At 43.3% G+C, this 23,279-nt stretch overlaps 1 protein-coding gene and 1 long non-coding RNA gene across 2 annotated transcripts in view; one reads left to right on the forward strand and one right to left on the reverse strand.

Annotated features, from left to right (window-relative positions):
* fam172a (family with sequence similarity 172 member A) overlaps positions 1–5,268 on the forward strand; it is a 156,251-nt gene extending 150,983 nt beyond the window's left edge. Inside the window, exon 11 of the mRNA XM_035166498.2 lies at positions 3,026–5,268. Within this exon, the coding sequence (XP_035022389.1) occupies positions 3,026–3,186 (161 nt within the window). The 3' untranslated portion in view covers positions 3,187–5,268. The remainder of the gene's footprint in view (positions 1–3,025) is intronic.
* Positions 368–23,279, reverse strand: LOC118115387. Its single transcript, XR_004697553.2, has 2 exons — positions 23,088–23,279; positions 368–1,136 (listed from the first exon to the last, which is right to left on the reverse strand). It is a non-coding gene; the product is annotated as an uncharacterized LOC118115387 (long non-coding RNA).

Below are 23,279 nucleotides of genomic sequence, written 5' to 3' on the forward strand. Positions count from 1 at the left end.
GATGGAGCTGTGTGTGTGTGTGTGTGCGTGTGCGTGTGTGCGTGTGCGTGTGTGTGTGTGTGTGTCGCCTTACCTCAAGGTCATATCGGTCATCATTCTACTTTCTACGCTTGCAGTGGTAATGTCGGTTAAGCCTGCCATATAATTATAAACATATTGTTAAAGTAAAGAGAAATGTTCCCTGTATTTCCCTCGACAATTCTCTGCATTATGGAACTCACAGTAACATCATTATTGCATTTACAATAAATGAGGACATTATTGCACTTAGGCCAAACTTCATTAGATTAATGGGATTACAATAAACCTGTTCAAATTGGCACATGCAACTTAATTGATTCATAGTCAACGCAAGAAAGCACACAAGAAATGCACAACGTTCTTTATTTGCAACATTTGACCAATTAAATAGTTAAACAAGTTGTAATTAAAGTCATGAAAATGGAAGAGCTCTCTGCCGGTTAGATCTTAGTTTAACAATACATGAAATCAATCGGCCATAAACAAAACAAAATCTGCTTATGAGATAAAAACTTTCTCAGCGAGGGACTAAAGCTGAGGATAAGTAGTTGTCACTGGCTGTTTATGGGTTCACTTTACACAGGGGATACAGCCAGATGACACCTCATCGATCCCCACATCTTTTTAAGATATTACTTTGATTTGTGGCATAGCTGAGGTAATTCTGCGTGTGTGTGTGTGTGTGTGTGTGCGTGTACTCGTGTCTTTAGCGGCCAGTGAAGCCTGGCATTCGGGTCCCTCCTCTAAATCAGTGGTCACATCTCAGCTTTGACAACATCCATTAGGTTCGACACACTTTGGCCATTAAATGAAGAGTGGACGTAAGCTGTTAAAGGCCTATTTAAGCCAATGTGAGAGTGGGTTTATGTCTTTATGTGTGTGAGTGTTGTCTGGGGGGGGGGGCTGGACTTCATCTCAAAGCCTGCACCATATAGAGGGGTGGATCCAGAGTCCGGAGTCATCGGAGGGGCACCGTTTCATCTGCATATTGGCACAGAGACGCCCCCCTGGTGACCCCGAACGGCGATGGGATAGGGTGGAGAGGCTGGCGGCGTTCCGCGGGAGTTCACCGCCAGTTCAGGGTGAACGGGAGAGCGCTGCGCCATTGATCGCTTCTGCGGGAGGAGAAGGGGAAAAAAGGACAAAACAGAAGTAAAAACACTAGCGAGGGAGAAACCGTTGAGACGCGGAAAACATGGAGGAGGAGGAGGAGGTGGAAAAAAGATCACAGTGCCTCAAATTGGATATAAATGATAGATTAGAGGTGTGAGAGGGCTGTGTCTTTGTTTTCCAGGGATGGGTGTTATGTTGAGCCCTACATAGGTAGCACGGTCACCGAGAGGGCCGGGTTATTGACTCCCATGATTGCCAGGCCAGTAAATTTGACCCAAGGCACTGGCTGCAGTCTGGTTGCTATATAGCACGCAGCGCAGTCCCTTATCTCTGAATTATCGAGAACCCTACATCCTCCTGCACACAAATAACACACACAAGCAAAACACACTTCCAGCAACTGAACCCAAATCCACTCTCTTGCCCTCGGTCTCACGATCACACACACAAACACACACACATGTACGCACAGCATCTCCATTAATGTGTCCAGGCAGGGGTCAATCTAATAAACACGGGGTCAGTGCAGTGGTCATCAGAGGCCGGTCTATGGCGAGGGAGCCTTTAAGGTGCCTCCTAATTGTATCCCTGCAGCCTTCTAGTCTAGCTTTTATAGCTGTGACAATGTGCACAGAGGAGGAGAGCGGAAGAAAAGAAGGAATGCGCACAGCACTGAATACAGGAGCAGAGGTAAAGAGGTATCTCTAATGTACTACTGATTTGAAGGGTCATGGTTTTCAACCCTGCGCTGCTGGGACCAGCCGTTTTCAGGCAACCCTGCGCATAATCTTTGTTTTTATCCTCACGAGGAAATTGCAGGGATCCATTTTACTGCTCTTATCTTGCAAACAACTGCAGGTCCCAACAAAAAAAAAAGTGAAGTGTGCAAATAAGGATTAAAAAAAGAAAACTCATTCCTGCCAGGCTCGTATTCACTCATCCCTCGGACTGTAAACACATGTAAATTTTTTTCTTAGATCCATCTATCAAGGGATGAAACTCTTAAAATCATCTTGCAGCAAACCTATTCTCCCTCAGGGGAAACAAGAGGCCACCTCAATGTGGCTTCTCAAGTCCAGTTACAGTTGTGTTGCTAAGCAGCTGAGCAGCTAGCCAGCGGCGGCAGAGACAAGCCATTATCTGTTGGCGCTGAATGGTTAGCAAGCGGGAGCAGGAATGAGTCGGGCAGCAGCTGCAGCCGTGATCCATCCTCATCACCGGCGCTCCGATGCAGAGCCGAGGTGTTCTATAGCCGGAGAAACCGCCGCCGAGTTTAAGCTATCTTCCAAAAAAGCTGCTGCGTGACACCGTAACCCTGAGGAACCTGAGGCGCATGTACCAGATTTCAAGCACCAGTGTGACCCCAACTTGGGAACTGGCTAACCTGGAAGAAGGTCAGAGGGAAACCCGGCACTGCTGCCTACCCCCCCAGCCGCTGCCAGACCACCTGATATGTTCGCTAGTTTCCTCTCTCCTGCTCCTGTCTTGCCTTTCCTCAATCAGCCCTTTAGAATGAATGACTACCGCTCCACTGGTTTCACTTAGTGCACCCATTGTACATAACTCTGGTTTTGTTGGAAGGCCTGAGATGGAAAGAGGGGACATGCGGTGGTGTTGATTATCAGGTATCCACTTGGATAACATAATAAGGCCGTCCCATTGGACTAACAGGTCATAGGCTGTCATGGCTCTCATGCAGAAGGTCTTTGGCTTGCAGGGGGAGATTCAATGCATCGTGGAAGTGGTGAACCTGAAGAGACTACACTATCTTATCTTTAATCTTTGTGCTACGGAGTTACATTTTTAATTATCTTTGAATATCCACATGCACTTCCTTTGCCTGCAGCTTTACAGCTCATGTTTTTTGTTTGTGTGTTTCTTTCCCATGTAGGCACGGAGAGACACGAGCTGACCTCCTGGATGAGTTTCATCTCCATCTTCAGGTTCTTCAGTGACGTCCTGGAGGCGAAAGAGGACGAAGAGGCGGAGGAGACCTCCAACATTGTCACCACACGCAGCAGCTCCCTCAAAAACAAACACCAGGATTTGTAGAGGAGCCACAACAATGATACGGAACAAGAGGAGAGAGGAGGAGGGGGACGGCACCGGATCAGAGGGGGGGGATGTGTAGAAAGGGAGGCTAAGGTTCCAGATCCTCTCTGCTATTTCTTTCTTCTTCTCTCTCTCTCGCTCTCTCCCTGTAACCTCCATCTTTCCCTCTCAGAGTGTCATTTCTCCCTTCCAGCCCTCCCTGGCTCTGCACACACACACAGCCTTGTTGTTGTAAGAGACAAGAGTGCAGGGTCACCGTGTATACATCACAATACCGTTTTGCATTACTTCTAGATGAGCGCAACTGTCAAAGCAATATGGGCCCGAGTGTTAGCGCTTCCCGTGGGCTGTGGCCTGGCTGCGGGTACGGGCCACGGCAGCAGAGATTAAGGCTGACAGGCGCTGTGCACAATGCACTGTGGTGCACCTCTAATTGTCCTGACATCAGCCTGAACTGAGCTAATGCCCCTCCTGCCCTGCAGTCTGCACTGCTCAGTCTCTCCCTCTTCCCCCCCGCTCCTAAAGCCTGGACCGCGTATCCAGGAATCGGCTCCTGCTGTCGGGAATCTTCTGCTAAAATTCAACAACATTTTGACCTGGCAAATCCCTGTCTTCGTTCTCTTTTTCAGCTTAAACCCAACACAAATGTTTTGTGGCAAGAGTGAAAACGCACACATACACACACACACACACACACATTTAACTGGTTTCAAGAAAAGGTGTTTTTTATAATTTCTTCATTCTTTAACTCCAGTTACCTTTGACTGACTTTTCGCCTTCAGTTCAGTGTAATATGTGGTCCTCACCTGTGTCATTTATTTCTGGGATTGCAGTGTTTATAAGTAGGATCTCTTTTTTTATTTTTATTACAATTTTTTTATTTTTAACTTTGAGCTAAATTTGACTCATCCACAAATTAGATTTTTCTTTTTTCTTTAATAATAAACCATTATTTCTCATGTTTACTTTAGAATATCTGCTGGTTTGATTTGTAAAAGTGTGGAGAGTCCACCTCTCTGTGTTTATTATAAATATATATCACTTTTTTCCCACTACCTTTACAGCCTTGAAATTGATGTCTCCGGATGATTGAATGTGATGAAACAAATAAAACAAACACAACCTGTGCTGAGTGTGGAAAAAAAATCAGGACGCTGAGCATATTTAAAATCACTTAAAGTCAAGCATCAAAATGGGTTTGAGGGATATCTCATTTTAACAGGAGCCAGAAGTCAGCTCACAACACTCATAAAGCTCAATATATCGCCTTACACATGTCAGGAAATCCAAGATTTCAATATTATTCTAAGCCTGAATGATATTTCCTTAGATGTTGGAGAAATGTAACATATCTATTTTTTCCCCTGTTTTATTTCCTTTCCACCAAAGTACTCTTCATATGTACTTAGAAGTGACAAAGTCAGCTCCCTGCTCATCGGCACGTAATCTGACTATGTGACACAAACATGATAAAAAAAAGAATTTCCATAAGGCTGGTGTGTTTTATAAACCACTCAAGGCTTAATGGAATACATTCCTAATGTGTCGTGACATTAGTAAAAACTCAAACCCAATTCTAAATCGTATGATACCTTAGACACATGCTCAAATGTGTACTTTACAAAAAAAAAAAAAACTTCAAATAGTTAGTATTGTTAAAGTTCTACACTATGAATCCCTGGCCAGTGTGTGTGTCTGTGTGTTTTAAGGCTTTTGTGGATTATGTTCCTGCTGTAATGAGACAACTGTGGCTGATGGTTTCGGGCCTAATTTCCTTTTAATTTGATTCCCATGTCTCCAGGTTTCAGCAAAGAAGTTGGTTTATTATTTGATTTGATGAGTTTCATTTTGAGATGCCGCTGCTCATCTTTCTGCTTTTCAGCTACAATCAGTTCATTTTTCACTCCATAATTTGTATATTGTTGCCTTAAGAATAAACAAGACTCTGCTCTGCTGGGCTTTTTTTTTTGTTGTAATAATAATAATAATATCCAACAAGCCATATATGAATGGAACTAAAGATGTAAGAGCAGCCCGGATGCAAAGCACAGTCTGCAAATAAAAGGGGACTAATTTTGCCAATTGCTCTTGAAGACATTTTTTTTGTGGATGTTTTGTATGTGTGTGTGTGTGTAGTGTGTGTGATTGTGGTTCAAGAAACACACCTATTTTGTTTTATCGCAGCAGCACAAGCCTTTGAATTTGATGAAACCGCCAGAGTCCTGCCAGCTCCCTTTTTTAAAAATACATCCTCAGAAACGTTTCTCTTTTGATCCACTTCGACTGTCTTTAGTAATGATTTGACTTTTTTTTCCTGCCGCACAGTAATCACTCTGCTTTTACATGATTGGTTTCTCCTTTTTTGTAATTATCCCATTAAACCTGTCGAAAGAAATAAAAACAACTTTTGCTTTGGAAAAAAAAAAAACCGCTTCACATTTTCCTATTTCATTATTGATTATTTTATTATTTCCCCAGGCTTTAATTGCAAAGCTTCAGATTTGGATTGGATGGTTTTATTTTAGAAATTATAAAAATTTCAAAAAGAAATGGGCAGAAGTAGAAAGTGTCGGGGTTTTTGTTTGCGAGGACGAAAGTGTTAAAGTGGGCGCAGCGGGACGAGAAAGTGGAGAAGTGAAAAGTGGCCCGCGTGTCATCCTCTCACGTGACATCTTATGAAATCTATACCACCTAATATTATGTCCCTGCCTGGCGGTCTTACCTTTCTTAAACTGTCAAAGCAACTCATGTAACTTTATTTGCAGTGATGTTTTTTTTAAATGAAAGTGGTAGTTAGACGTGAGCTGTCCCCCTGCAGGTCAGGCTGCTCTGAGCCACGTCTCCACTGTGATTATATCGATAGTGAGAAGTGTGTCAAAAGGAACACAAACTATAAACAGTAATTCCCCTCTTTTTGGTCATTAATTTTAGCAAAGTGACCCCTCCTCTCTCTCTCTCTCTCTCTCTCTCTCTCTCTCTCTCTCTCTCTCTCTCTCTCTCTCTCTCCTCACACACACACACTCAGCGTGGTTTTACAGCATCATTTGTTTTCACACGGTGAAACCGATCAGGTCATTAAACGCCCCCTCAATAAATCTTTAGAAACCTTTTCCATTAACCCCCGAACAACAAGTGGAACCAGGCGAGTCCCCCTCGCACCGTGTCAGGCCGCTGATTAAAGGGAGGCATTCAATCACACACACACACACACACACACACACACACACACACACACTTACAAGTGGACTAGACTCAAACTTCTTGTCTTAAAAATGTATTCACAGGCTCCTTTGTGTGTAACAACTGCGTGATGCTGAGACATCCAACATTGGGGAGAATATTCGGAGTTTAATTCAATAACCTGCCTTAAATTATGACCTCGAGTCACTTGGCATCACTTGCAGACAATAAATAATATTTCGAGCCACGAATCATTATTTTGTATGCCTTGAGACTCGTTCACTGTATCGTTGGGTTATTTTACAGATTGTATGGGAAGTTTAAAAGTTGTGTAAAGTATGCTGGGGTAGAATATGTGCCTCAGTTTGCAGAAGAAAAAAAAAAAACCACGTGTTTCAGCTGAATTTGGACATCACGCTCCTCTTTCTCATCATTTATCCCATTCATCTTTAAGTGATTACCATTCAGACTGATCACTCATGCTGTCTCCTCGGGTGCTTTAAAGCTCTGTCTGTGTTTCCTAAAAACTTCTCCCTCTCCTCCCCCCCACACACAAAAAAAAGCAGAACCTGTCTGATTAGTCTTGTCTCTTCAGCTCTCTGGAAGTTAGCTCCTGCAGCGTGTGAATGTATAATAGGTATGACTGATTTGATTATAGGTTTCTCTCTCCCAGCTATTGTCGTCAACTCTCAGTGTACAGACAGTTACAGACAAATCCTCGTAGGATCATAGAGGAGGGGGGAAAAAAACTGTAAAGCCTTATAGGATGATATCCTGCCAAATGGAAATGGAAGGAGGGGGCATGTGCGGTAATTTCAGGGGGGTTTGGGATGTGGGTGGGATGGGGTGGGGTCCTTGACATGAAGAAGGGAAAAAAAGTTGGGGACCCCCCCCTCCCTCCCCATAAGCTGCCACCACAGCCTGATATTTCAATTTTTTATTTAACTTAAAGAGAGTTGTTGTCACGCCTGCTTGCCCCTCTCTGATATGGAGGCCATGCGTGCAGAAGATGAACTCTCTGCAAAAAGGAACCAGGCAAAGTTGGAATGTCACCCCCACTCCACCCTCAATGCACACACACACACACACACACACACACACACACACACACACACACACACACACACACACACACACTCCTTCAGCACTCCTCCGGCGGATCACTGTCAGATCACTATTTGCATAATTATATGCTCAGCTCAGAAGAGAAAACTAACCCCCAAATTTTACGGGTCAGCTGGCTGCAACAATCAATGTTTTATCGGGTATACCAAAGGGAGAGGGAGGAAAAATATCTTCAACAATCATGGTGGAGGAACTCTCTCTGTTTCTTTCTCTCTCTCTCTCTCTCTCTCTCTCTCTCTCTCTCTCTCTCTCTCTCTCTCTCTCTCTCTCCCTCCCTCATCAATTCAATTCAATTACTTTATTGGCATGACTGCTTATCAGAAACAATATTTCAAAAGCAGTTTAAAAAAATGTAAATTCACCCTTGTCTCCAAAAAGACCTAACCAACCTCTCTCTCTCTCTCTCTCTCTCTCTCTGTCTCTTTCTGCGTGAGCAAATACTTTTTCATCTATTGACTGAGAAAGAGAGAAAGAGAGAGAGAGAGTATCTGGCTTAAGCTCTGGAGGTGCATTCAAGATTGTATCCCTTCTTCTCCCGTTCCTTTCCCCCTATTCTGCCCCTCTCTTTCCCCCTCTCTCTCTACATGGGCTACTGTGTTTTCTCTCCTCGGCAGAAGAGCCCTTTAATATAAGGCCTGCATGTGCACCACAGAGCACACAACTCGACTGGTTTCGTTAGACATCATTACATATTCATTGACTTGCCGAGAAACCATTTAATCCAGTGGAAACAACTCCTCTCCCTCTTTTCTCTATTCTAATGAGGACCCAGACAACACTTCGGGGGCCTCACACGTCACATTTAGGGGAGAGAGTGTGACTGTGTGGGCTTTATTGTGCAGAGCGAGGACGCGGAGATGCGGATCTGCATGGACGGGCACAGGTGTTGCACTTCTCCCCATAGCAACACGGACATGTTCTCCACTCCATCCAACCGGTCGAGGCAGATGGTCGCCCGCACCGAGTTCCTCCCCCGTTAAAAGGTGGAGACTGTTGGGTTCTCTATAATATAATAGTAAAGTCTCGACCTTAAAAGTGCCTTGAGATAATTTGCATTGTAATTTGATGCCATAAACACGTGAAATTGAAAATGCACCACACAGGCTGCTTTAATCTCGTTATAAGGCTCTGAATCAACAGAAATATCACACATATCATTTTCTATTATGCAGCAGTGCAGAAAACACCTTGTCATCAAAAGTTTTTTTTTTACGCAAACAATCTACAGAGAAAATGCACTTCACGTGCAAAACTTGCATGCACACGCAGAAACAGGATGATCCACTATTCCTCTTCCTTTACTCCCACCTGCCCTATAGGGCTAATATGTCAAAGAACTACTCTTACAACCATGAAGCGGATATATGTAAAGGAAACCGACCACCCCAGTGTACCACAAGCCACAGTTGCTGCTCCCTGGGTTATTATCAGAAGATGCCTCCAGAGACCACAGTCACCGGGACACAGAAGTAGGCTGAAGTTGAACATAATACAAAAAATATGGCCGGAATATTCGTTTGCTGTTTTCTTCCCTCGACTTTGCCGTCCAACACTCGCGAGGAGCCACCACACCGGCACCGTGGCCCAATGCGTGTGCGGTGCGTGCTCGGGGGATCCTGGCATGTAATTCTCGGATGGTGGGACAGCTGTTGGCAGAGCCGTTTTACGGTGTTCAGTCCATTTGGCTTTAATAGCAGCTCTCAGGCGGACCGCTACTCTATCCCCTCACCGCCCCCTCAATTACACCTCCTCTGATACTGCGCTGGCCTGAAGACTCCTGCAGTAAAAGAACACCCTCTGAAATGCAACACCACACTTAAAGAACGGGCTCTGCATTTTAAGATTTTTCAAGGGGGTGGGGGGGGCAAACAAGTGATGAAGGAGGGAGGAAAGAAAGTGTAACACAGATCATTGGTCTGTAGTTTAACAGGCCACCGACGACTCAGTGGAGAAAATTGGTCATTTAGTCTTGACGAATGACGGAGGAGATGAAGGGGATCTACGGGCACAGGCCTGTGATCGGGGCCTTAATGTGTGTTATTCAGCACTTTGTAATTTGTACAATTTCAAATATCTTTTTGACAAATGCCAATTTTAATTATACGTCTGTGTATGTGTGTGTGTGTGTGTATGTGTGTTAACAATATACACAGGAAAAGTTGAGGATGAGAGTAAATTGGCTGCACAGTTCTCACTCATCTTTCCTGCTTTAAACTTAATTTACTATTGTTTATTTTATGTTGTTATTTACGGGTTATTTTTCATTTTATAACCACTTGGATGCACGTTTTGATCCAATGGATTTAAATGCAAATCATATTGTTAAAGGTCTAACACAGGACCAATATTTTATTTAATAATAAAATTCATAAATACCTCATTGTTGTTGTTTTTCTGCTATATTAATTATTGGTATATAACTGATATTTTTGTAATAATACCGAAATAATATCCAACAATTCTAATAATATAAATAACGTAAAATAAATAACACAATACATTGAAACCTACATTGGATAACTTTTATTTTAAGATATATTGAGGACTCTGAGAACTATTTAATATATTTCGATATAATTAAAAACAACATCTGCAATATTAAAATAAAAATATAAATCGAAAAAGGGAGATATTGTAGTACGCATGGAATAATTATTAATTAAACGAAAATAATATATAGCTAGATAAATAGATAAATAAATATTTATATGCAGCTGTATGTTATTTCATTGTTGTTTTATAGCTTATTATAGTCTTCTAAAAGTTAATGGAAAGTTAATCTGATAAAAGAAGTGATATTTCTACTCTGATGAGGCTCATATAAACCTTTGTACTCGTCCTAACAACAGCTGCACAAGTGAATTGTCGTCGAGGAGCAGAAATCAAGTGCACTTTCTTATTCCAGGCGAACATTATAAATCGAATGAGAGCGTCTGTGTACGAAACAATATTTTTGTTTGCACTTTAAGTGACGAAATAATTAGGTATTTCCACAAATCCTTATAGTACAATCCTCCAGAAATCAATATCGCACTGGAGCTGGAGACATATCGATTAGTTGGCGTTGAGAGACGAGGCCTTGACTTCCACTGGAAAAAAGGTCTTTCAGCGAATCCTCAGCCACAGAGATATTCCTTTATCCCCTTTTTAAAATATTTTTCTTAAAAACACAATAAGTTATTAAATCTGACAGTCTCAAATGATTCAATATTTCCCGTTTTTTTTATTTTTTAACTCTTTAATCGATTGTATTAATTTAAATACTTATAGTAAAATAATAAGAATCGATAACTTCCGTGTAAGCAGGGACATGTTGTTGACACACAGTATCTTTTAAAAGTAGCCCCAAATTTCAGTTTTATCTTTTTTACACTCACAGAAATAAAAACACGTCAAAATAAAGTTCAACAGTGATCGTGTTATTTCTGTATCTCCTGCACCACACACTTCTCTTTTGGGTTTAAAATGTCTGAGGGAGAAAAAAGAGAAACCACAGAGTGCAATGCGATATTAAATCACACATTATAGATGAGTTTCATCATGTGGACGCAGCCCTCCGAGGATAAACACGGCGGTGCGTGGGGTGAGAATAAGATCCAAGTTATTATTACTGAGGGAGCGGCCTTTAACTGGCAGCACCCCGGCCTCCATCCTCATTACATCCAGCCCAAAAAGAAGATGAAGGTCTAAATGAAGTTATTGCCATCCAATGAACTCAAATTAGCTGGGCCACACCATGACAGACAGCTCGCGTGGAGAGAGAGGGGAGATAGTGGGAGAGAAAGAGAGAGAAAGAGAGGGGGGGCTTGGAGGGATATAGGTGGTGGGATTGGCAGGTGTATGTTTTGATGTGCATTTCATGGTTTGCAGGGCCCCTCAAGTGAACCCGGGCTCATTTTGAATCTCCGTGGTTAAGCGAGTTAATATAGTGTTATTAGAGGGGGCCTGCAGTCACCTTGCAGCCTCGCTCCTGTGATGCACGCTACTCCCCCTCTCCTCCCCCCCCACCCCCACCCCGACGGCTTTAAGGACTTTGTTCCCCATCCGTTACGTTTCTTTATCAACCATTCAAATATAACGTTTCTCTGCGCAGCCACGCCACAATCTCTCCATCCGGTTGAATGGCTTTTCTTTCTTGTCGCCGAGGTCCTCCTCATTGTGTTTGGCTACCTGAGTCAGCAGGGAGGATGAAATGAGGGGGAGAGAGAGAGGGAGGGAGGAAGGGGTAGTTTGACATGCAGGCAGGGAGACAGGGGCGATGATAGGCGAGGGGGGAGCTGTGAGGAGTTGAGTGAATTTACCTGCTCCTCCGGTGGCGTGTGTGTGTGTGTGTGTGTGAGTGTGTGTGAAGTTAACAACACAGCGGCCAACTCTACTTTATTGCTGTTTATCCCCGCAGCAAAAGCTGTCAGGTGGTGACAGATTGGCAGCATCTCTAATGAGTGCCCTCCTCGCTCCTCTCTGAGATCCCCCTCTCCACTCACTCACTCCTGATCTCCCACAAATGGACTGTTACTAATGGCATTTATTCTTTGGATAATACACATACATATAGATCAACCAAAACTTTTCAATTATAATATTCAGACTACATCTCGAAATGTTTAATTTCACAGGTTGTTCACATTATTTAATTATTAATATTGAATGTTGCAATGACTCATTTCGACGTTTAGACATAAATGAGAATAAAAACAAACAATAGAGTTGTATTATATCGAGAACATTGTCAAAAATCATTTCTAATGGAATGAATTTTACAGCAAAATGTATAAAATGCAACTCAAACTGAGAATTCTTTATTTTCTTCAAGAGCTTTTTCAGGTCTATTACAAAAAACATCAAATTAAAAGTAAAATACTTTCTATACTCGACAGTCTGTAAAATCTAAATGCATTTCCGGACACTGGAGTGCATAAAAAAAGATAATTCCATTCCATAATATTGTGCCATTTTATTGTATCTGAAATTACAAACTAAACATATTTTTTATGGATGGAAAAAATACATTAAACACTGTTTCCTTTGATCTTGGTGAGATCAAAAGCACACAATTTACGTACAGCACCATTTACATCCACAGCTATATATTCAAATATTAATATTTATAGGTTTATTATAACGCTCCAATAAATTATCAAAGTTGTGCTTTAGCCCCTAAACTTTCGACCCTCCATATGTCCGTGGATTTTTTTAAATAAACGAAGACGTGCGAGCTGTGTCTGTTTGGGTGGAGGGCTTTGATATTTTCACTCACACACAGATAAATGGAGGCTGTCAAATAAATCAGCGAGCCCAAGGACTTCAAGTGTGTGGAAAAAATCTCTCGGGGAAAAAAAAAATTCAACAGGAAATCCAACCAGAACTGACCGGGTCTCATATATACAGCTCCCCCGAAATAACAGTGGACTCAGGGCTGTATTTCACTCAGAGCCTTCAGTGGGATCGGTGCTTATCTCACCAACACAGCGCCGCTGACCTGTAGGCTGCAGCATCAGAGGTGTGTGTTTGTGTTAAGGTGTTAACCTGTCAGGGGGGACTTGTTAGGACTTTAACTCCGACTGCTGGCGGTCTCCAGACGTCCGGGGGTGGCATCGATTTGAAACTTGTCCTGTCTAATTTGATGATAACATCCAGCCTCGCCCCCGCCGCAGCACCATGGACAGCGCACTGTCTTGACCTTGCCTCGCTATCAAATTACCCCCCTCGTCTGGGCCACGGTGGTGGGAGAGCCCGGCACCAAGTTACTATATAGGCAGAGAGAGAGAGAGATGGAGAGAGAGAGAGAGAGAGAGAGAGAGAGAGAGAGAGAGAGAGAGAGAGAGAGAGAGAGAGAGAGAGAGAGAGAGAGAGAGAGATTCGCTTCTTCCACCAAAAGACAAATCTCCTGTGAAGCCAGCACTCCCTTCCTCTCTGTGAAACTGTGGTAAATCAGCAAGCGGCTGCACGGTTTACATTGGCCGCTGCGCTGACCGTCTATGTAAACAACACTCACACAAAGAATTCATTATTTTATGTCTTATTATTAGTTTTATCGTTTAAGAGCTTGTCCGCACCCTGCACGACTTCCCACAGTCTAGTACTCAACTTAAACTCCGCTCTGTTCACTGGTTTTCCAACTGACCACATTTGATCCAGTGATATAAAAGTTGAGGATCACATATACTCTTACAACAATATTCACCAGTTGTAGAGGAAGTGTTCAAATCCTTTCACTGAGGAGTAGCTGCAGTTCACTGCATAAAAAAACCCCTCTATTAATAAAGTCCTGCTCTGAAAATGTCATTTAAAGCAGATGAGTACCGTTTGAAAATGTCCTCAAAGTAAAACTAATGATTCTGCGAGTGTTGCTATTATATATAAATATCACTGCATCACTATTACTGATGCATTAAGGTTTAAGTAGCATTTCACTGCTGCAGCTATGAAGCCTTCCATGCAATAGGCTCGTGGCTCTGTGTAGCATTGCATCATATTTCACATGTTTTTGTATGTGAAATATGAATATGTTAACTGAGTTAAAAGTACAGTTCGCCGAGTTGCACTCCAGTAATGTCTTTTTCAAATGGACAAATTCAAAAGTAGAGTTTGTAAAAGTGTGTAAAACATCCCTCAGAGCATGTTTTCGCAGGTTAAAGTTGAATAACGTCCCATTTGCGAAGCAGACTGAAAGATTCCATCCACTTTCACAGAGCAGACAGGTCATCGCTCCATCACACACCAGTCAGAGACCCAGCAGAACACGCTATGGGCACGTCTGGTGGAATACACGTGCATGCAAATAGTTGGTTAGCAAACAAGCAATTTATTCAGTTTTTTTTCTTTTTTTGTTTGTTGCAAATCTCCTCAGAATAGTTACACCCTATCAGCTGGTGCGCATACTGTGGTAACAAGTTGATTTGAGGACCAGCATGTCTAAAGTTTGAGAGAGAGCCCCAGGCAGTGACGGGAGGAGGATTTAGTGGTGGAGAAAGAGAGATGGGGAGAGAGAGAGAGAGAGAGAGAGAGAGAGAGAGAGAGAGAGAGAGAGAGAGAGAGAGAGAGAGAGAGTCTGTTTGATGGAGCTCTACAGCTTTGAGACAGCTTGTTAATTAAAACCCCGAGAGATGAGGCTCTGCAGCCACCGTCCATATCACAGCACTGCTAACTATACTGACAGCAAGTTACTTAACAAGCGAGCGCCTCAATCCCATATACCTTTTTTTATCACGAGCAAGCAGTGAGATATTTTAATTCGTTAAAATCCCACTGTGCCGCTGAAATATCTTGTTTTCTACTTAAGGGAACTATGACAAACCTCCGTATTCTCTGTCATTCCATGGATAGAGCCCAAATGGCTGCTTACGCCTCAAAATCCACACGCCAGCTTAAATGTGGCAAATTCGATTAAGGAGGGAAAGAAAGGAGTGTCAAAAAAAAAAGAGTGAATTAGTCTCGACATAGGTTGGGTGGTATTAAATTCTTAGCTTTATATTCAGGCGTTGGAATTATATCCAGAATCAAAGTAGCTTGCGATTTCAGGGAGGCAGATATGCCTCAGTGCAGATACAAAGAGGCAGCGGCATTAAGTCAAAAACAAAGAGGCTGCAGCGTGTGCGTGTGTGTGTGTGTTTGTGTGTGCGTGTGTGTGTTTTTGTGTGTGCGTGTGTGTGTGTTTTTTGGTGAATGCGTTTTCTGATCATTTTCAATCGAGGTCATCTTACGCTTTGTCCCCATGCATTATTCCACCTTAATTGAACCCGCAACCCGCCCTTTGCCAGCGGGATCTCTGAGCTCTATATGCATGCGTGAGATGATGGCTTGTTAAAGTCGAGGAAAAACAAATACCAAGAGAGTCTTACTCAAGCACTCAAAAATGTATGATGGGCCCACAAGAAAATAATTGAAATGCTGCTTCCCTAATAACGTGCTGGACCAAACTCCTGTAAATAGCAGAGGAGAAGAGGAGACGTGGGCTTTGAGGTAAAAACCCTGACTGGGTTTCTTTTTCTTCTTCTTCTGGGGGGGCTGCAGGTGGAGAGGAGAGACCCCGTATACAGTACAAGCAAACCTGCTGTGCCACACCACCCAGGGCCCGACGGGGGAGGAAGTGCGTGCGTGCGTGTGTGCGTGCGCGTAATACAGCTCAATCAACAATGAACCATTGTCTGTTGTAAGATTGTCCTGTGAACTTGAAGTGACCCTATGAAGTGTGAGGTGTATCATTTACTCAGGTCTACTATAAATACACTGTTTAAACAAGTTTTACTCCCTTTAAAAATATTTCACTGATCATCGATCCACTCTGCACACAGCAACCTGCTCGAGTTTTATTTGTGTTGTAAATGTCTTCGCTTGAGGAATAAAAGAATTGATGAGAAAAATTCTAAATCCACAAACTTGCACACGCACTGTGCTCATCTTAAACCACATGAGTGAAAATGTGTCACCTGGATCCGAGCTGTGATGTGTGTGGCAAAATAAAGACGCTTCAAATATCATCATCATCATCATAAATCAACCCAGCTATCGACAAAAAACCATACAATAACTGAATCCTCATTAAGACGTTAATTTACTTTACACACACACACACACACACACACACACACACACACACACACACACACACGCGTCTTTAAATAAATCACCTCAGATTAAAAATGCATTTTACATGATTATGGCTCAAGTTAACAACTCGGTTTTGGAATAATAACATGTGTGTGTGTGTGTGTGCGTGTGTGCGCGTGTGTGCGCGCGTGTGTTAAGGCCCCTGCCTGCACCTGATGTGTTTGCGGCTGGTCTGGGGCCACGGCGCTTTTTAAGACAGCTGTAAAAGCCTCTCCAAGTCTCCAGCACATTCATCAACGTCAACCACCGACAAGCTGCTATTTAGTGAAAGTGTAACTGCAGCAGTATATTTTGGAGCAGAGTGGACCACTCAGCAAACAATACAACGCTTTTTGCTCGTACCCTCATCTAGAACAGATTATAAAGTCACACACCAGGACACGCACACATTGCTGCAATAATAGTATAAAGTTGCAAACTTATATAGGCAGATTAATTGCCGTTAATTGTATTATTTTTTTTAATGCAAGTTGTAGCCTCTGTTTCGCTTTATTACAGCAGAACACACACAATCACGTGTCACGATAGTTAACAGCTCATAATAAAGATTTTTATTTGCTAAATATTTCTGCTGTGTGGATGTTGGATAATCGATATTATGTCGTCTTTGTTGCATCAGATTAAGTGTGTGTATGTGTGTTTTAATTACTGAGACGGTTATTTGGAAATGGATCATTCAAGTCCTCCCTTTCAACGTTTAAATGTGATTCACTGCACATGTTCTGCAGCGTTACATTGCTAAAACAAACAATTAATTATCCGAAGCTCAAATAGTGCGCGATAGTCTGCGTTATTATGGGTTTGCATTAAAATTAAATGCATTACCGCTCGCGTGGTTTTAATCGGCACAGCTTAGCAAAACCAACACAAAAAAATCACAGTCGACATATAGAGGATGGGGCAATTATAAAAACTTCCTCCACTATTCACAGCGGTGCAGGGATTTATACGTTATATTCATTACAGTCGTTTGCGGCGGCTGCAAATGTCCTGGGTTTGAGAAAAACTGGCTCATGGAAACGCATCTCGGTGCGGTGAGCGGAGAGCACTGAGAGGAGAGAGCGAGCAGAGGGAGAGGGTGTGAGGCGGTGCTTGTGTCAGAGGGTCCCACAACGCAGAGCGCCATCTAGCAAACAAAGGTAGAAACAATAACAGCACAGAGGGTCTGAGGGAGAGAGAGGGACAGAGAGAGAGGGAGAGGGAGAGAGAGGGGAGAGAGAGAGGGAGAGGAGAGAGGAGAGAGAGAGAGAGAGAGAGAGAGAGAGAGAGAGAGAGAGAGAGAGAGACTGTCTTTACGCACACGGCGCGCACAGGGGCGCAGAGGGACGCCACAACAAAGCGCAGCGGTTTAGCGCCTCTCAAACACTAAAAACTTTGTGTATCATGCACGACATATAGCCTGATCCCAGCCGTGCCGTGCCGTGCCGTGCCGTGCTACGCAAGCGTGCCATTTGCACTAGACTAACACACGATCCAGCTCCACTTGATACATTTGCGTTACAATGTAAACTCTGCTGCCTTTTAAAAAAAAAAAGAAATGATTGTATTATTTCCCACCAGGTTCATATTTTAATGAGCATCTGAGGGGTCAGACCAGCGGATCAGTCGCCCTGCTGAAAATTGGGAGAAGTTTTAATGTCACAGTGGGTGAGGGAGGGTGAGGGCGGCTTGTGACTCCCCCCACTTGACAAAAATCAATCGATACTATCGCTCTCGAGCTCCATCACAGCGTTTTACTGGGGATGCGTGTGCGTGCGTGCGTGTGTGTGTGTGTGGCAAAAGCAAACAATACATCTTCTGTCGAGTACATAGTTGCAAATCAATTTTATAGTATTATACAGTATGTCTGCTGAGAGGTGTTAAGAGGAGTGGTTTGACCAGATAGAATAAAAAAACACAGGAGGGGGGAAAAGTGCAGGGATGGTGTGTGTGTGTGTGTGAAATGGTCAGTAACATGTTTCCACTCCCCCCCCTCATCCTCACACCGCAGACCACTGTCTCACACAGACACAAGTAAGTTGTCCTCCCTTGAACATCATTACTGGTGATGGCAGTGCAATAACAGCAAGAGTCGTTACATGGCCACATACAATATCAGCAGTAATAATAATGATAAGAGAGGTATAAGAGCCTGCTGGCACAAACACCATTACTGCAGCAATCAATGCTACATGTGAAATGTCCAAGCTGCCGTGTGTTTCATTTAATTCGACTTATAAATTATGTAGTGCACATTATAACTGAACTTATTATCATGTATTTATCTCATACACGAATAAGGGCTAACTTTTTTATTATTAAATTAGTGTCTCTCCGCCCAGGTCAAATTATCAAATAAAGAAAATCCTTTGTTGTTGGTTTTTTTTCTATGAAGTGAAAATAAATCTAAATTTCCAATTCGGACACGTCACTTAAACATGACATTGAAGTGTAATAATACTAAAGGCAGCGTGTGAGTGATTAGTCGGTTTCTGCGGTGATATATGAACCGAGGTGTCAGGGGCAAAAATTCTCATATTCGTTATCTTGTCACTTGCTGCTCGACAACCAGCAATTTGTGACAATTTTTGGTTCGCTCGAGGCTTTCAATAACCGCCCCCCCAACTCTTACACACACACGCACACACACACACACACACACACACACACACACACACACACACACACACACACTGCTCCTGTGAGAATAAAGTTTATCCTGGACGGGCAAACGCATAACTGGACCACTAATGCAGTTTTATAGAAATAATTAGAATGGAATTGTGACTCCTTCCAACCTAATTTTATGATGACATCTGTGTGTGTGTGTGTGTGTGTTGGATAATAAATTGATGGATTTATTAATTAATGGGGGGGGGGGGAATATTTGTAAAATATTTATATTTACCACATGTAACATAATCTTCAATTTGACACAATGTGGCAGATGGTGATTTCCTTTCATAAAAAACTGTATATAGAATGACACAATCTCAACATAAAATATAGAACAAACGTTTCCATTATTAGTCTGAACACACTGGCTCACAATTTGGAGCACACATACATTTCGTTTATACTCTTCCTAATTTCTCCTCTTTCTTTTTTTGGTCCAGTAGAAGTAAATCCCTGACATTCTGCACTATTTACAAAAATTGCAGCTCATAACCTTGGAAATTATAGCTTTGCTGCTTCCATGGCAAACCTCTGGTTCTAAGAGGCAACCTTTTTAGAACGGTTCTCTGTGTGTCCCCACCGCTGCGCTGCTGTAAACCTCACCGCGAGACGACGTGAACATGCTGCACATCAGTGGCGCTAGAGGAACTCTCTGACCACTGCACTGGCCTCCTCAGTTGAATCCATCCACCATTGAATTTGCACAAACCAGAGGAAAGGGAGAACTTTGCAAAGCCCGATTCTTTTGTGCACCTAAACCTCTGTGATCCACACTCTGGGCCCCACGCACGTCTTATTTTTTTTGTGCAGCATGTTCTGCAGGCCATGCATTACACTGAGAACCCACCTCTCCTCCTCAGACACCCGTGGAAAGGAAAGTGAAGATGTGACGGGGCACATTATTTGAAGTATGACGAGCTTTGTGGTTTTTTCATCCCCCCCCGCCTCAAATATACACCCGCTTTCAAATAAGCCTCTTTGGCAATCCCATGCCGACCCCCCTCCCCAACACACACACACACACCCCCTGCCACCTTGACATGAATGGACGACTGACCTTTAGGGCCGTGTCCACTCTGCGGTCCAGTTTTTATCCAAATAAGCCTTCTCCCCCCCACCCTGCCTCATATGGTGCCAGCGATTCTTCACTGATATCATCAGCGGATGCAAATGAATTTGGACGGGGGTGGGGGGGGGGCTGCAGGGGTGGAGGGGGTGGTATGGGTGGTGGTGGTGTAGTCATGGACAAAATACCACACTGGCTGCAGAATGCTGCATGTGGAGAGATGGGAATATTGAAGACCCCGCCACCAGAACCATCCCTGAATTCAATATTGCAGAAAAAAAGAAAGAAATACACATTCCTATTCCAGAAATCTTGGCTGTGAAATACCACCAAGAAAAAAAAAGAATCGCCATTCAAATGAGATGCGTTTATTTCTGCATGGCCTTTGAAGAGAGGAGAGGGGTCGTGTCACTCAAACGAAGGAGAGGGCCACTCCGCTCTAACCCCCCTCCTATTTGCTCTCCCTCTCTCCCTCTCTCCCTCTCTCCCACCCTTCCCCTCTTCTCCTCTCCCGCGCCGACCGACCCCCACTGCACTTCTTGCGCACGCACGCACGCGCACGCACATATAGCACGCAGGCTTTCGGGGCGACACAGAGGCTAGATTAGAGCTTTGCTCCTTTAACAAGGGAGAGGAGGCACTTCTATAATCACAGCGGCGGTATGTGGGGCCACAAAGAGTTTGCAACCAGGGGGCGACTGGTCTTTCTGTAGAGTGGTCCAAGCCCTGGTCGAGCCAGAGGAACGCATCTATCCAACAGCATGACCGCGATCCAAGAACAGAGTGGTTATGGTGCGTAAAGGGGTTATTAACCCACAGAGCGCAGGGAAGGGCCACTTCTACATCTTCAAACAAGAAACATGGCGTAGCGCGATTTAAGACCATTCAGCACGTTAACAGAACGCAAGAGCGAGTGATCAAGTCTTTATCTAAGAGGAAGAAAGAAAGAAACACATCCCTTGTTCCTTGTTGGTGATTTGGAGTTGTGTTTCTGCACGACTATACCTCCATCTCCTCCCTCCTTCCCTTCCTTTACGCACAGCAGTGTAACATGGGCATACAAATTTGATGGATGGTGCTGTGTAAGATGGAAAAAAGAGACACGTATTTATCAACATGCCGCATGTCCTCTGAGGTGAGAGAGAGAGGGAGAGAGAGAGAGAGAAAGAGAGAACCAAGCATGGAGAGACTAAAGGGAGTCAATGGGAAACCTTACCACTGTCAGGAGCTCAGTTCTCAGTGGCACAGATGAAAAATACCCTTCAATGCATCGTTCCAGTAAATCATAGTACACCTACAGTAGAGTGCAGCAGCTAAACACACAGAAACAATAGATAGATAGATAGATAGATAGATAGATAGACAGATAGACAGATTCAAATACTATTCATGATTTGCTTTGTCATGTTCATAGAATCGTTTTACGAGTATCTGCAAAAATGCACCAAGGATAGTTTTTTTTATATAAATATACTGAACCCATGGACTATAGTAATATAACTGCATTAGTCTATTGACCAGTTTATTAGCAAATGGCACTCTTGCATGTGTTTTAGTGGCGAGGCTGGATACCTGTTGTAAAGCTTACCAATGTATTGTCAGTGGATAATATAGCTGAGGACTACAGAGGTTATAGGCTCAGTGGATTATATCTTTACAAGCATTATTCTGCCTGAGTGACTGGCTGAAAAAAAACCCTGCACAGCCCAGCTACAACAAAGATTGGTCAGGCATGAATGCGGCCTGTGTGTTTTGTCTATTAATCCATCAAACCGTGAAGTGGGCACTATTTGAGCTCTATACTTTTGATGAGAATTTGAAGTTGTTTCTTATTTATCTCTCTCTCAAAAGTAAATTTCAGAGTGGTTAAAAAAAAGAGAAGAAAACTGAACATGCAAATAAAGTGGAGTGGCCGGAACTTTTTTTTGGTATGTTTTCCTTTTTTCTTTGCATATAATGCAGAGAAAATGGGTCACCAATAAATTCTGCCTCAGCATTTGATGTAATTGCAACAAAACGCTGCTGAGTAAAAATTGAGGAGCTCGCTGACTGTGGTGACACACACACACGCACACACGCACACACACACACACCCACACACACACACACACACACACACACACACACACACACACCATCTGGAGAGTATTAGAAAGAGAAGCCGTAAATATTGCTGAAAAGCCCAGGCGTTATCAGGTATGTAAGCCCAGACCTAACTGCATGGCCTCCCATATGTTGACACAATCAACACTGTTGGGACGTCTATTAAAAAACACGTAACTAAATTTAATAAATGAACACAGTGATCAGAAAAGAGAAAATTCAATTTGTTTGTGCAGACATCCCTGTGGCTGTTTGCACTGTTATTATGGGATGAACCGCTGCAGTGCTCATGGGATGTTAGTGCTGAGGTTGCTGTTCTGCGTTTGGACCAGAAGCAACAGGTTAAGTGGTTTCAGCTCCAGCTTGTCCCTCCTCCTCCTCCTCCTCCTCCTCCTCCTCCTCCCAACTTTCATCAACAGCTAATGATTATTCACCCTGACATTTGTTATTATTATCAAGTCGCTTTGTCTTTTATCATGGCATCACTTCGCACGCTGACAAACACACACACGCACACACACACATCCTGCCAAACTTGACTGGAGAAACTAGGAGTTCCTCTGGAGCTGCAAACAATCTGTTACATCCGATTCACGCTTTCCCCTTTAAAACCAAGCATTTCCTTCCCGACCATCCGAGTCTCTCTCTTTCCCTGGAAGGTATAGTGTGGTTTATTCCACGCAGGATTTATACATGTTTCACCAACACACCAACACACACACGCATGTAAACACCTATATCCACGTACTCTTCGTATATGGTCTAACAAGTGAGAGAGAACTCTCTGGAGTTTAATGCCACGTGTTGATTAATTTATTGTTGATGACAAGCGCGCGCACACTCTCCCACTCACACACACACACGGACACACGTCCATCCTCTTTCACTTTTTAGGTATATATATCCCTCCTCCCCTTTTCTCTTACACTTCTCCCTCTCTTTCTCTCTCACTCCCCCTGGCTTTATCCGTTTCAGTCCGAGGAGCACACAAGAACACTGTGCAAAAGACACACAAAGACACACACACACACACACACACACACACACACACACACACACACACACACACACACACATGGGAGAAGGAGAGACAGAGTGAGAGAGAGAGAGAGAGAGAGAGAGAGAGAGAGAGAGAGAGAGGGAGCGTCAAAAAGAGCCTTACTTTTTTTCTTTTCCTGCCGTGAATCTTCATCCATCCGTCGCTGACAGAGTTTGACTTGATCCAACGCGTCGCCTCCTCCTCCTCAGCGCTAAAAAACACTCGCGTGGTCGCGCGCTTTAATTAATATATTTCTGGGCCGCGTCCCGCACTCAGAAGCTTTGCAGAGGGAAGAGGAGTGCAGATTGAGACATA

The sequence above is a fragment of the Hippoglossus stenolepis genome, chromosome 9 (genome assembly GCF_022539355.2).
Source record: "Hippoglossus stenolepis isolate QCI-W04-F060 chromosome 9, HSTE1.2, whole genome shotgun sequence".
NCBI classification, from domain to species: domain Eukaryota; kingdom Metazoa; phylum Chordata; class Actinopteri; order Pleuronectiformes; family Pleuronectidae; genus Hippoglossus; species Hippoglossus stenolepis.